Genomic DNA, 15000 nt, shown 5'->3' on the forward strand with positions numbered 1-15000 from the left:
TAGAAGAGACACTAAACTATTATTATACCACAGCAGAGCGGAGCAGATGAAGATGCTTGCAGAGAGATTAGCTTCCTCCTCTTCCCCCATTATTCAGAGGCCCTGATTGCATTTTCCCCGCAACCAAACTCTAGACGTGAGGCTCGCCCATGAAGGGGGCTCGGCGCTTCAGGGGGTTTCTCTCCTCGTGGACAGAAGGCGAACGGAGTCCAATTACCTCCCTGCTTTGGTAACAGCAGCTCGTGACAACAGTGGACACGCTGTAAAGTGACCCTGGAGACGTCTGGGCTCTTAATATCAGAGGCTATCAGGCTTTCTTTAGCCTCCAGCCCCTAATTAAGCAAAAACCGCAAGCTTCACATTTCATCCATTTCCCTTAAGTATTCATTTCCTCCACTATTCCCTCCTGTCAATAATCTAAAGTTTTTCACCTTCCTCTTCCTCCAGCACTCAGCCATTCTCTTTCCTAAACGACGATGTTCTGTCTGTTCTTTGTACACACACACACACACACATCCATATATTTCTCACAGCATTCCTTTCCCTTTAGCTCCATGAGGGACTTTAATCCACAAAGGCACACTTGACTTGTAGACCAGCTGCGAGCCAGAACCAGATGGGATCAGCAGCATTAAGACCCAAGTAGACCCACTAGTTTAGCCCATTAGCTGTAGATTAGGGCGGCCGGAGACGCAGGATCTTAGCTAGCAGGAGTTTGGTCCCTAAATGTAAAGAACAGCGTCGCCTCTACAAAGACCACGATTACCGTACCACGAGTTTGGTTCTTTGGTCTACTCCAGACCTCCACAGAGGTGTAGTTGTTTCCTCCCTCTGGGTTCTGGACCCAGCACTCTTACTCTGCTGTGTTGGGTTGAAAACGCTAAAAAGCAGCTCGATGTCACTTTGCTAACATGTTGCTTACTACATGTAGCATCTGATATGAATGAAGCCCAATCACCCCAGATGGGACTCGAACCCACAATCCCTGGCTTAGGAGGCCAGTGCCTTATCCATTAGGCCACTGGGGCTTGTCTGCATTGCCTACTCTATGTCGTCGTCCGCTCGGGCGCCCCCAGCCCAGTGGAAGTCGCCGGTGTGGTGAAAGCGCTGAACCGGGGTCTCTTAGGGGGGCGGGTGAGGGCTTGACCAGACTTGGCCTGCTGGGAGTTGTTGGGATCGGTGCAGGTGAAGGAGCTTTGTGGCATCTGGTGGTAGAGGTCCTACCTGCTGTGAACTCTGTGTGTAGTGTTGTGCGTGCGTGTCGTTAGGTTAATACCCAGTGTGGTTTATGGGATGGCGTGCTCGTTAAGATGTTAAAATCCCTTTAACTGCTCTCAGATTTAGATTTCACCTTTTGTGTAATTTGGCCATCTTGTTCTATTGAAAGTTCCCATGTATTTGGAATGTTCTGGCCTGTGTGTGAAGGAGTGTGTGGTGTGGAGTGTGTCCAGGGGGTTGAGGTCAAAGGTTCCACTCCCACTCCGTCCCTGCTGATGGCCTCTCTGACATCTCTGCTTTATTAAAAACTGAGAGGGGAGGAGAGGAGAGAGATCTGATGAGTCTCACTCTGGACGGCGGCCCAGTTCATGGCAGTAACACACTCTCAACGCCACCATGGAGCCGTTTAGGCCGTTAGACATTCAGCGTTTGGCTCCAGAGCGCTTCAGCAGAGTGGAGTCTTGATGTGGCTTCGGTTGGAGACTCAGGTCCTGAAGTGAACTCGTAGGATCTCCTGCCGAACGCCAACAACAACTTGATTTGATAGAAATGTGTAGCATGAAGCGGCAGACCAAAAGCTCTGACCTTTAACCCTCTGTAGTAGAGATGTGACGCTCCCAAAGCTGCGTAAACAACGACAGACCGCAGGAATGTGATGTCTGACTTTTCTGGGTGATGGGAAGATCAGACAAGAACCACAAAAGGATGGAAATCGGACTTCCTCTTCCTGTGTAAACACGGCCAGAACTTAGAGAGAAAATAAAGAGGATGTAGAGCGGCAGATAACACAAACGGAAACCCATGAAGATGATAGTAAATACGATCGTGAAAGGTTAGCGCTCCCTCAGATGAACAGAGGTGACATCATCGCTGCTGTGGATCCGGTCCTCAGACTCAGACTCAGATCTTAACCGGGCCTTTCGTTGTGTTTGTTCTTATTGACTTTGAGTTTCATTATAAATGCAAGTTTTTGTGCGGCTTTCATGCTTCTTGCTGTATGTATTCTATGAGATGCTGACTGTCAGAGTTGTATTTTCCCTTCCTTCCTTGCTTCCTTGCTTGCTTGCTTCAGTGGTTCACAGCATTAGAATACATGAATGCATCTGATTGAGTTGTCCTGTGTTAGTTGATGTTGTGTTGATGTGGGGGGGGGGCGTGGCCTGTACAGCTGTCTGAATGAGGGTCACAGATTGTGCTCTTAAATGAGCTCTGGGTGTGTTTGTACACATTCATACATGAGTCTTTCTGTGGCAGTGATTGCTCTCTTAAATCAGCTGCTGACCTCACTGAGCAGCGATGATCAGCTGCTCTCTGCGTGTTTCTGTGTCGTGTCATAGGAGTCCTCTCTGCCAGGAAGGATGATTGTTGTCTCTTCTGAGTCGTAAATCTTTAGGTTCTGGCTCTGAGAGCACACACAGATGTTTGAGTCCCCTTGTTGGATGGTTTCTGCAGTCAGAACCAACCTGAGCCTCTGGGCAGAGCTAGCTTGCTTCAGTAAGAAGTTAGCAGAGGATGGTTTCGATCCATCGACCTCTGGGTTATGGGCCCAGCACGCTTCCGCTGCGCCACTCTGCTGTCAGTCACAAGGGAGCACAAATCAGAGATGATGGCAGTGTTGCAGAGTATGCGACAGAAAAACATAAGGTAGAAGCTCTGCACCCCAGATGGGACTCGAACCCACAATCCCTGGCTTAGGAGGCCAGTGCCTTATCCATTAGGCCACTGGGGCTGATGTACTATGTAAAAGGCGTGTTTGAAAATTCTAAATGAGCTGGGCATCACCGGGCACACTGAGTGTGATCACTGAACCTTCCTGGATACAGAAAGATGGAAAGACAAATGAGATTGAAACCTCAACACTGAACAGTGTGTGTGTGTGTGTGTGTGTGTGTGTGTAGCTGCATAGCCACCAGCTGAACAGTCTGATGATGATGATGATGAATAATCAGAGGGGCTGAGGTCAGAGGTCAAGTGGTCCACGTGGGTCTGGTCTGTCTGTGACACAGACCAGACCAGACTTGTACTTGTGAGTGAACGAAGAGAATTTTCCTGTGAGTGTGAGGAGGGACTAAGGTGTGTGTGTGTGTGTGTGTGTGTGTGTGTGTGTGTCTTTGTTCCCAGGCTTCTGCAGGCCTCCCTCACAGTAATTGCAGCAGTAATTGAAGTGATAACCCCATTTCCACAGGAAACGTGCCCCGGTTTCCTCGCCTCCCTCCGGTGGCGCAGCCCGCTAAGTCCTCCCTCTGGGAACGCTGCACCAGACAGTTAAGGTTCCCTGGGGCTCTGTGAGCAGACGGACAGACAGACAAAGAGAGACATGCAAACTCAGACACACACATTAACAGAAACACACACACACACACACACACACACACACACACACACACACACGCTGTAGTTTTAATGGAGGAGATGAATGCTAGATGTGGTAGCATAGGAGGAAGAGCCAGTGTGTTGTAGGTCCCGCCCCTGGGTTGAGAAGATCAGTCAGAGAAGATGGTTTTGATCCACAGACCTCTGGGTTCAGGGTCAGTCAGCTGTTAATCACCTCAGATGGGACTTGAACTCTGGTTTAGAGGCCACGGGGCTCAGATGTGTGTCAGCTCCTGGCCCCGCACAAAGGAGAGATCAGGGCAGTTGTGTTGCCAGGTTCTGGTCTTCAGTGTGGTAAAGACTCAGCAGCTCCATCATGGAGTCCCTCAGGAGTGCAGATTAAACCTGGCTGGCAGCAGAGGATGGCTTCGACCCACTGACCTCAAGGTTACGGGTCCGGGACACGTCTGCTGCTAATCACCCCAGGAGGGACTCAAACCCACGCCCCCCTGGATTAGGAGGCCTGGGACTGATTATGTGATTAAACCTGAGACGGGCCACAGTTTGAACACATTTAACTCTAAACACTTCTGATTGGATTCATTGAGTTGGACCCCAGTGTGCATCAGTGCCAAGTTAGTAGGACTTGGCTATATTTTATCATGCGCCTCTATGTGTGTGTGTGTGTGTGTGTGTGCATTGATGTGTGTGTCCCTGTGTGTACCTATGTGCAGTAATGCAGGAATGTTCTTAGCTGCATCACACGCCACACATTTACTCTAATCACATCCAGGTCCATCAGAACTCCCATGACCAGGAGCCTTTAATCTAATGTTCACCATGGATAAAAATACCACACACACACACACACACACACACACACACACACACACACGCGTGCACACAGGAATCCATACATGTTTGTGAATGCAAGAACATCAAAACAGCCTCACACAGGAAAACATAAACCAAGCAGAAGCCTGGGCTGACATAAAGGACCCATTCACACACACACACACACACACACGCACACACAACGTGACAAGTGTGTGTGTGTTGGCAGGATTAAGTTTTACCTTTTCAGTTCTTTTGGTCTTAACTTTCCCCCTCTTTGATTCTTAGCGACAGGAGTCAAAGGCCAATTGGCTCAGATCAAAGGTCACGACCCTAATTGACCTTGCTGTCAACTTGAAGTTGATAAGAATGGCTGCACACAGCAGGCGTGTGTGTTCATGTGTGTGTGTGTGTGTGAGATCAGTTTGTGCTGCTTTCATTGTAAAAGCTGAAACAGAAGAGAAAAGAGATATTTTGATATTTTGTTTTGTTTCTAGCAGTCATAAAGTGTGTGCTCGGGATGAAGTGTTAGATAATCATTAATCTGGTAGAGGAAATTAAACCTGACTACAAACCAACACCGAACCTGCGTGCAACAGCTGGGCCCTCAGCCTGGTGGCTGCACGTTCATGTAGCAGGTAAAGTGAGCATAACGAGCTCACCAGGCCTGCATGAGGACCAGCTGCTGCCTCTGGTCGTCACTCATGTTATTTAGAGTGCTGTTATTTGTGCTGCATTGGCCCAATTCTGATGTGGCCTGCTGGGAAAACTCCCAGTTCTCCCAATGGTCACAGAAATGAGAGACATTGGCAAAACTCCGGCTCCAGTGCAGGTGCAGATGTGATGATCTGTGCTGGATTCAGCCACGCCTCCAGCTCACAGCAGCAGAGTCACAGCACATGGAGCTTTATGGTTTCTGTGTTATACATTAATGATGCTAGTAAACAGTATGTTCTTGTATTTCCAGAACTTTAAACTGATCTCCCAAACCTAAACATTGTGTTGTCTTAAAAGGTTTCTATGACCCAAACCCTACACCTTACTGAGCACACACACCTTTTAACGTTTCATCTCTAGTTGTTAATGTTCAGATTCATTTGCCCTATTGAGGAGAAACGTTATCTGTCACTAAGTACATGGTCTTCTTCTTACGCTCTGTAAACCACATCTAACTTTGCGTCCATGGCCTGCAGATGACCTGAGACTATGTTGCTATGGTGACACATGTGGACACCAGGGATTGGCTGAGGCCCATTATTGGTTCTCATCCAGTTGTAGCTTGCAGAATTATAGATATTTAACAGTTTATATGAAGCGATTTAATAAAAACCAGAAGAACAATTATGATAATATTCCGCTTGTTTTTCAATCACTTTGCACAACTGTAGAGGTTTAGTTTGTAATGTTTGTGTCTGCTCTCTATCTCTGAGCCGTCTGATGAGCCTCTTCACTGCACTGTCACACCGCACAGAAGTCTTACAGACGTATTATGTGAGAGTTAAAGTCAATATCTGTAAACACTGAGCCTTAATTCTAAAGTCCAGCTCTTTGTGTGTCAGCGTTCTGAAGGAGCCTCTCTGTTCCTCTGCCATCAGACTGAGTGCTCACGGCTCACGAGGCACTTTGGATTGTTTGGAGGGGAAAGTCCATTTCAGTTTACGAGTTTTGTGAAAAGGCTTTTTTGCAGCGGCAGATTAAAATCCCCCCGGGCTCCATTACAATCATCACAAGACACTGAAGGAGTCACAGCGTCCATTCACAAGTCACCAGGCGCTATACGACCTGAAGTGACCGCATGGACGCAGCTACATGGTGATTAGACTTCCATATCTTGGCGCAGACTTGTGTCTTTATTACCTTAAATTAATCGGTGTGTGTGTGTGTGTGTGTGTGTGTGTGCCACTGATATCCAGATCCCCAGAGCCCCTCATTAAGTAAATTGCTTTGATGTCCTGGAAAAACACTCCATTATTCCTAACTGCCCTCTGTGTTTGGGCCAAGGTGTTGATGAGAGGTGTTGGCCAAGTCATTCATCTGCTCTGTGTGTGTGTGTGTGTGTGTGTGTGTGTGGAGGCAACAAGGCCAAGAGACACCCCTCCACATGCATACCCCCTCACAAATTATGTCGGCATGGTTGCTGTTGCCAAGGAAACCCTCCCAGGAGTAAGGGTGGGGTGGGTGCAGCTGGTGTTTCACGATTGAGTCAGGGCGTGTGTGTGTGTGTGTGTGTGTGTGTGTGTGTGGTGGAGAAAAGAATGTGTGTTTTGCCACTGTGAAAAGAGCCATTCATCTTGGTGAGCTCAAGATAGGAAACATTTGACGAGGGTGAAGTGTTCCAAAAATGTGAGGGTGTGTGTGTGTGTGTGAGTGTGTGGGACAAAGAGAGAGGGAAGCGGGTGGTCTGTGTGTGTAGCTTCTGTGTGTGTGCTCTGTCTAAATGATGTGTCAATATTGGACATGTGCTGCTGCTTGATGGTTGTGTACATGTGTGTGTGTGTGGTTGTGTGTGGGTGTGTGTGTGTGTGTGTGTACAGTTCTTATATCTAAAGCTCATCTGGAAAAATGAAGAGCAAAGAGCCCAAACTAGGTCACTGACCTGGTTTTGTTTTGGTGGATCATAGTGTTGGGGAGATGTTTGGTGTTCCCTCAGCTCAGTGACCTTCAGGACCTGAACCCAACCCCCACTTAGGGTTTGGTTTGTCAGGACACATGCATACATTTAAAGGCACACACACTTATTTTGGTTTGAACTGTATTCTTATACACCTGTTTGCTCTATCTGTATGTGTGTGTGTGTGTGTGTGTGTGTGTGTGTGTGTGTGTGTGTGTGTGTCAGTTCTCCACAGCAGATCAGGGTGCGGCCCCTCCTCCATCACGCTGATGTAATGAGGTGCAGAGTGAGGCTCTGTGGTGCTGCTCTGTGGTGCTGCTCTGTGGTGCTGCTCTGTGGGGCTGCTCTGGAGTCTGACACAGAGGCTGAACCTCTCTGCTGCTTCACATTCAATGAAGTTTTGACTTTCTCATTGAAATAATTAAGCTCTCTCTCTCTCTTTCTCTCTCTCTCTCTCCGCTCTCTCTCTGCTCTCTCTCTCTCTCTCTCTCTCCGCTCTCTCTCTGCTCTCTCTCTCCGCTCTCTCTCCGCTCTCTCTCCGCTCTCTCTGTGCTCTCTCTCTCTCTCTCTCTGCTCTCTCTCTCTCTCTCTCTCTGCTCTCTCTCTCTCTCTCTGCTCTCTCTCTCTCTCTCTCTCTCTGCTCTCTCTCTGCTCTCTCTCTCTGTCTCTCTCTCTCTCTCTCTCTCTCTCTCTGCTCTCTCTCTGCTCTCTCTCTCTCTCTCTGCTCTCTCTCTCTCTCTCTCTCTCTCTCTCTCTCTGCTCTCTCTCTGCTCTCTCTCTCTGTCTCTCTCTCTCTCTCTCTCTCTCTCTCTCTCTCTGCTCTCTCTCTCATGAAGGAGAGACTCCCTCAAAGTTTTTATCCTAGTGGTGACTGTGTGTTATTACAGTCTGAGGCCCATGAGGAGGAACTCTTTCACCAAGTTTCCTCTTCACCTGCTCCACACTGAGCGTGTTGTCCTTCTTCTTCTTCTTCTTCTTCTTCTCCCCTCTGTGCCTTCCTCTGTGTTCTCCTACCTCCGCCCCCGTCGTCCCCTCACATGTCGTCCATCCAGCCCTCATGTTTCAGCCCTCATGTTTCAGCCGTCATGTTTCAGCCGTCATGTTTCAGCCCTCATGTTTCAGCCCTCATGTTTCAGCCCTCATGTTTCAGCCCTCATGTTTCAGCCCTCATGTTTCAGCCTCAGTCATCACACCATTTCTCTCTGGCTCTCATCTCACTCTCTGCCTCTTTTTCATCACACCTCTCTCCCCCTCCTCCTCCTCTTCCTCCTCCTCCTCCACCCATCAATCTGTCATTTTCTCCCCTGTTATCACGCTGCCCCCGCCTCTCTTCCTCCCCTTCCTCCTCCTCCTCCCTCCCTTCTCTCTCAATCCCCCCGTCTGTCCATCATTCTCTGCCTCTGTCATCTCAGTGATATTTTCAGGCTCCGCTCGATCTCCGCCTGTCCTCTCCTCCTCTTCCTCCTGTACATCTTCATCATCATCAATCATTTTTCCAGGTTGCACATGTTTTTCCGTCAGGATTTCTCTCGCCCTTCATCTCAACTCCTCCTCCCTCTCCTCCTCCTCTGTCCTCTTGTCATTTCTGACATTTTACCCATTTTCATCTCGACCATCAGACTCTGCTCCCTCTTCTTCCTCTCCTCCCTCCTCTGCCTCTCCTCCCTCCTCTGCCTCTCCTCCCTCTTCTTCCTCTCCTCCCACCTCTGCCTCTGTTCATCCGTTGATTAAGCTACTGTAAAGCTACTGTAAAGCTACTGTAAAGCTACTGTAAAGCTACTGTAGTTCAGGCTAATCCTCAGAAATGCTCACAGGTCTTTTCTTCTTCAGGGAACCAGGAAGTCCCCTTAATCATCCCACCTAAAACCTCCGTGTCCACCAAAAGGTTTCACAAACTCTTGCTAACGTGCTAACAGGCTTAGCGTCTGAGCGCGGCCTCGCTCTCACCCCCCCGTTCCCTCGCTCGCCAGCTCCTCAGCCATCCGTCCGCTTCCATCCTGTCTGTCATCGCTTCACGCTCCCTCTCAGCGTCTCGTCTCATCGCTTCTCTCAGCCGGTCGGATCAATCTCCCACATTGGATGGGCGTCCCGCTGCTCGCCATATCTGTCACTGTCTCACTGTCTCTCTGTCTCTCTGTCTCACTGTCTCTCTGTCTCTCTGTCTCTCCTGTCTGTCCCTCTTTCCCTTCTCACCCATCAGCATATCTCATTCCCCTCCTGTCTCTCTCTCTCTTCTCCACTGCTCTGTTTCTCTCTGGCCTGACACAGAGGAATGGAGAGTCGTCCATCACGTTCCTCTCTGGAGCCCACATCTGCTGCAATCTACTGTCATTTTCTATCTCACCACACAAGTTTCCACAGCGGGCAAAGCTGCAGACTCAAGTGAGCGACGCAGCGAGTGTGTGTCAGCAGAATCACACGAGTTTAGACGGGGCACAGTTTGGTTTGTGGGTCTGAACGTGATGAGCAGAGCAGAGGAAGGTCCAAGGCAGAGAAAGTATCTCTCTCTCTCTCTCTCTCTCTCTCTCTCTCTCTCTCTTCTCTAAGGCTTTTAAGGCACAAAGGTGAGGAAGGTGTGTAGACGAGCGGATTGACACGACTCTGATGTTCCTCAGGTGTACATGAAGTATTGAGAAGGAGAAGTATGAGTTCACGTCTGACTCCAATGATCTCTACCTGCTTTCATTCAGTGTGAGTGACAGCCCTGGGTTCTGTTCTGTTCTAAGTGGAGCAAAGCGTCTCCTCGTGGATTTCTTCCCGCGGTCGCCTCGCCTGATCGCTCACTCCTTCCATGTCCACGTCTTCCTCGCCTCCATGGCAGCACTGAGTCCATGGAGACGCAGCGGCCGGCTCCAGTTTCAGCGAAGCGGTGCGCTGTGGTGCAAACAATGCAGAGAATGCTGCAGAAACATGAAGTCCAAGGAAAAACAAGCTGTGTGTGTGTGTGTGTGTGTGTGTGTGTGTGTGTGTGTGTGTGTGTGTGTGTGTCTCCTCTCCATAGTTGTCATAGTTTACGTGGTGCAACAGTGTAATCATCTGAAAACATTCAATCTGTGCTCTCGTTATCTCTGTATCATGCAGGCTGTCTGGAGATGCAGTGAGTTACCCTGTGTGTGTGTGTGTGTGTGTGTGTGTGTGTGTCCTGTGTGATAGGACCAAACACTGCAGGACAAACAAACCTCTCACACTGATACAGAGCGATGTGATAGAGGGTCAGTCAGTGAGCAGTCGTTCTACTTCCAGACTGCAGCCGTTTTCACTCTGTGTGCATAGCGGTGCTGCACCAGCCGAGCGCAGAAGCCGGTCCGTGCGTTTGTTCGTGCCTCACAGCAGTGCAGAGGTTTCAGAATGAAGCCTTTAATAAGTGACAACTGAAAATACACGCAGGTCAACTCTCTGCAGCGCTCTGACGTCTCTGGTTGTGTTGTGAAAGTTTAACGAGCAGCAGCCACATGTGCACACGGGCTCAGAGAGAGAGACCCACCAGTTTGTATTTGATGTCTATTTCCACTCTCACTCCCACACACAGCTGCACACTTCTTCTTCTTCTTCTTCTTCTAGCTGTGAAGCCGCCGCCGCCGCTGACGTTTCATCTTGATCATTTCCTCCTGGCTTTGTGTTTTCAGAGCTGATCCAGAATGGCCGCCTGCTCACGCTGCCCCTAGTGGCGGGCGACATACACTCCCTCCTGCCTGACGAGGACGGGCGGCGTCTTTACGTGTCCATGAAAGATAACCTGCTGTCTACGGGCCTGGATGACATCACACAGAACCCACGCAAGGTGAGAGCTGACAGACACACACACACACACACACACACACACACACAAGGGCACGTTCCAGGCCAAACAAGCAGGCCGCACCGACACACACACACAAACAAACACACTCTACATTTCTCTCCCAGTGAGGCGGATGTGTTGGAGTTATAATTGGACTCATTATGATGACACCCTTCCTCATCTGTTATCCTCTCTTACATCGCCCTCTCTCTCTCTCTCTCTCTCACTCTGCCCTTCCCACACACACACACACACACAGATGCTCGTTCTAACGGTGGTGTTACTGTGATGAATGTGTATTCCTAACTTCACCTGTTTGCTGTTTGAAATCACTCCAGGGTTCTTCAGCCAACGCAACGCCTCAAATCAACACGATGTCATTATTTACTGTGAAACATTCATCAGACAGGAGCACAAGAGAGGTTTCCTGTATGAAGGGGGGCGGGGTCAGGGCTCAGGGGGCGGGGATGTGCAGGTAGAAAGAGGCCGGTGACGTCACCAGCCCCACTCTGGCTGAGAGCGGGGGTCCAGCAGGTCACGTTATAGGAAACATGGACAGGAAGAAGCTCCGAGCGTAAACACACCACGGTCTGAACCCCTGAGGCCCGGAGGAGATGAGGGGAAGCACAAACATAACAAACAAACAAACCAGTCAGGCAAGTAAAAAAGTTTCACACCGCCGCTGTGAGGTGATTGACAGCTCCTGACGTTCCTCCGGGCAGGCAGGGTGAATTCTGGGCCGTGGCGAGGCAGCAGAGTGCAGAGTGGATGCTTTCATCTCACACAAACAGAGAGAAAAACAGACAGCAGTCAAGCTGGCCGGCCACCCACTCAGCCGGGCAGGCAGGCGGCCAGCAGGAGGCTCCGTGCTCCTCTCTCACCTCTGTGCCGCCTGGAGGGTGGTATGTTTCTGCGTACAGTATTTATAGTCTGTTGATGCTGTTTCTCAGGTCTTGTGTATTTTATTCCTCGAGGCGTTTAAAATCCACACAGAGCCACATTCTCTAAATTTCTGTTTCCCCTCTGTTTCTGCTCATCGTGCAGCAGAGTGATCTCAACCTCTGAGGACACACACACACACACACACACACACACACACACAGAGACCTCCCTCTGTTCTCCACATGAAACCAAACGCAGACCCTGCATGTGAAGCCTCACCGGGCCAATCAAACTGATTCTGACACAAAGAGGAGCGGGAGAGTAACCACTTCCTCCCGGTCTGTCCCGTCGTCGCCCCGCCGCCGCCGCCGCTCTCAGCAGCGTCTCTCTCTCCTTTGATGGAGACCAAACCCAGAGGTTCATGGAGAGTTCCAGTGGTCGCGTCTCTGTTCTGCACTTGTTCCTTTTCAGCTTCAGAAGTCAAATGATTCCCCTCAGGTCGTCTCACTGCCCGGTCTTATTGCTCCTTCCTGTTGTAGAAACATTTCCATGAGGCGCTGTCTTTACCTGCTGAGACTCCTTTGGTGGTGGTCCGTGTTCTTGTCACTGTGGTATTTGAAGATAAGGGAGAACGCGGTCTCTAATCTAATCTGATGATCTCGGCTTGGCGCTCGGCTCTGCGGCTCCTCCCCCCCCACATCCAGAAGCCCCCCCCCCCCCCCACTGCATCATCAGCTGTCAGCAAGCGCTCTTAAAAGAATCACTTTCAACAAATGTGTTGCTTTTTACGAGCAGAAATAGAACAAATCCTCCTGAGTGACGACAACGATCAGGGGAAATGTTTCACCTTACCTCCAAACACAAACATTATCCACCACTCGAGTACCCAGTATCATTAAGAATAAAGTTTAAATATTCACTATAAAGAGAAACAACATTTAAACCTGATAATTAAGTGGACTTCCGGGTTCCCAGAAATAAGGACCACAAGCTAGAGTGTCCAGTGAGTGGCCCTGGGTAAATGGAAGCCATGGATGGGGGGTAGTTACTGTCCTTAGTATCTCTGCGCTCCAGTCTATCAGTGCTGCAGTAACAAAGCAGCTTCATGTGTTTGTCTTCTGTAGTCTCTTAGGATTGTTGGTCCTGAGAACAGAGCGAGTGTACAGGTGACTGATACACTGAAACCTTTCACCTCAAAGCAGCAACTTTAATGTGTCTCCACCAGGAAATGTGTCATCATGTGGTATGTGAAGATAAGAAAGGACCGTTTATGATTGTATCGATCTAAAGCTCCAGAGGAACGACTGAGGAAGAGGACATGAGTCATGGAGCCAGCATGACTCTCTCTCTCTCTGTCTCTCTCTCCTCTCTCTGTCTCTCTGTCTCTGTCTCTGTGTCTCTCTCTCCTCTCTCTGTCTCTCTGTCTCTGTGTCTCTGTGTGTGTCTCTCTCTCTGTCTCTCGCCGTCTCTCTCTGTCTCTGTGTGTCTCTCTCTGTCTCTGTGTGTCTCTCTCTGTCTCTGTGTGTCTCTCTCTGTCTCTGTGTGTCTCTCTCTGTCTCTCGCTGTCTCTCTCTCTCTCTGTCTCGGTGTGTGTCTCTCTCGCTCTCTTTTTCTTTTGCTCTGTCTCTCTCTGTCTCTGTCTCTCTGTGTGTATCTCTCTCTATCTGTCTCTCTGTCTCTGTGTGTGTGTCTCTCTCTCTCTCTGTCTCTCTGTCTCTCTCTTTCCCTCTCTCTGTCTCTCTCTCTATCTCTCTCCTCTCTCTGTCTCTCTGTCTCTGTGTGTGTGTCTCTCTCTCTCTCTGTCTCTCTGTCTCTCTGTCTCTCTCTTTCCCTCTCTCTGTCTCTGTCTCTGTCTCTGTCTCCCTCTCTGTCTCTCTCTCCCTCTCTCTGTCTCTCTGTCTCTCTCTCCCTCTCTCTGTCTCTCTGTCTCTCTCTCCCTCTCTCTGTCTCTGTCTCTCTCTCCCTCTCTCTGTCTCTCTGTCTCTCTCTCCCTCTCTCTCCTTGGCTTGTAGTCAAAGCATTAGGCTAATACCCGTTTTGTTGTGGTGGTATTGTGCACTGATTAGGTTTACTTGCACACAAACAGTTGGGTTCTAATGGGATTGAGCCAATAAAGAGAGGCATGAATGTTCTGTTGTTTTGATCAGGTCCATTATTCTCTTAGTCAGAGTGTTTGGGGGAAATTATTCCTGTGTTCTTGATGAGAACCAGAGCTCATTGTGAGTCTGAATGGATCTGCACTCTAACAGTCACTGCCAAAGGAAACTGGACCTGAGTCCAAGACAGAAATGAGGTTCTGTAATTGGTCCAGACTTCAGGGCCAAAGGTCACCAGACACAAGTTTAAAAAAAAGCTGAAGCTGAGAATTTGTATCCTAACTTCACCTCAACTCTGTCGGAACAGTTTAGGTGTTTAGTGTCCAGTGTTTGTGTCCATGTGACCTTTGACCTTTACTGGGGACGTTCTGCTGGTTTCTAGCCGCCTGGTCTAGACCAGGGGGCGCTGACACTCATTCCTGCTGGGTACTACTTCTTCTGGGCAAAGACAGTCACTATCCCCCACCCCTGTAGAGCAGTGCTACTGCAGTGGATTATGATCTTTATTTCAGGAATCCTGGAAGTCCCCTTAATTTTTTGCTTTTGTAATCATTAATAACATCTGACACAAAGTGAGTGATCAAGTTTTAATCACTGCCTGCTCTTTGTCATCTTTAATCAGAGTGTTAACAGCAGATTCTTCATTAAGCTCCTGAAGCTCATGGACCCGGTGGCTCTGTGCCTGTAGCATTAATTAGCCATGTAGCCTCCATGGCCGCTGTTTGGGCAGCTTGGCTGGTCGTCAGCGGTTTGGGGCGCTGCCAGTGGCTTCTTATTTAACTCTGCCTGAAGCCGCCTCTCTGTTTAGCCACAGAGGAGAGGCGGCAACATCGCTTCCTCTCTTCTCCATTCGTCATGTGCTTAGTCATGCTAGCTTTCCCTGCGAAGCCAAAAGCATTTTATTAGAAATGTGGACAGAGGAATGAACCGCTCTCTAATCACTCACATTCTCTCTCTCTCTCTCTCTCTCTCTCTCTCTCTCTCTCTCTCTCTCTGTGTGTGTCCTCAGCTGTACTGGCCAGCGAGTCCAGACCGTGTCCAAGAATGTCTCATGGCTGGGAAGGATCCAGAGGTGATTCAACACACACAAATGCACACACACACACACACACACACACACACACACACACACACACACACACACACACACACACACACACACACACACACACACACACACACACACACACACACACACACACACACACACACACACACACACACACACACACACACACACACACACACACACACGATTGCATAAG

The 15000-nt window shown here is 49.3% G+C and overlaps 1 protein-coding gene and 3 non-coding genes across 5 annotated transcripts in view; 1 reads left to right on the top strand and 3 right to left on the bottom strand.

The window, feature by feature from the left end:
- The window catches only part of sema3h (sema domain, immunoglobulin domain (Ig), short basic domain, secreted, (semaphorin) 3H), a 43665-nt gene that overhangs the window by 4928 nt on the left and 23737 nt on the right, over nt 1-15000 (top strand). For both annotated transcript variants that reach the window (XM_076137391.1, XM_076137390.1), the window contains exons 2-3: nt 10603-10757; nt 14745-14807. In XM_076137391.1, the coding sequence (XP_075993506.1) occupies nt 10603-10757; nt 14745-14807 (218 nt within the window). The remainder of the gene's footprint in view (nt 1-10602; nt 10758-14744; nt 14808-15000) is intronic.
- On the bottom strand, nt 956-1028 carry trnar-ccu (transfer RNA arginine (anticodon CCU)). Its single transcript has one exon. It is a non-coding gene; the product is annotated as a tRNA-Arg (tRNA).
- Nucleotides 2722-2793, bottom strand: trnam-cau (transfer RNA methionine (anticodon CAU)). The gene has a single exon. It is a non-coding gene; the product is annotated as a tRNA-Met (tRNA).
- Nucleotides 2875-2947, bottom strand: trnar-ccu (transfer RNA arginine (anticodon CCU)). The gene has a single exon. It is a non-coding gene; the product is annotated as a tRNA-Arg (tRNA).

The sequence above is a fragment of the Genypterus blacodes genome, unplaced genomic scaffold (genome assembly GCF_046128005.1).
Source record: "Genypterus blacodes isolate CSIRO-AG114 ecotype Tasmania unplaced genomic scaffold, CSIRO-AGI_Gbla_v1 ptg000309l_1, whole genome shotgun sequence".
NCBI classification, from domain to species: domain Eukaryota; kingdom Metazoa; phylum Chordata; class Actinopteri; order Ophidiiformes; family Ophidiidae; genus Genypterus; species Genypterus blacodes.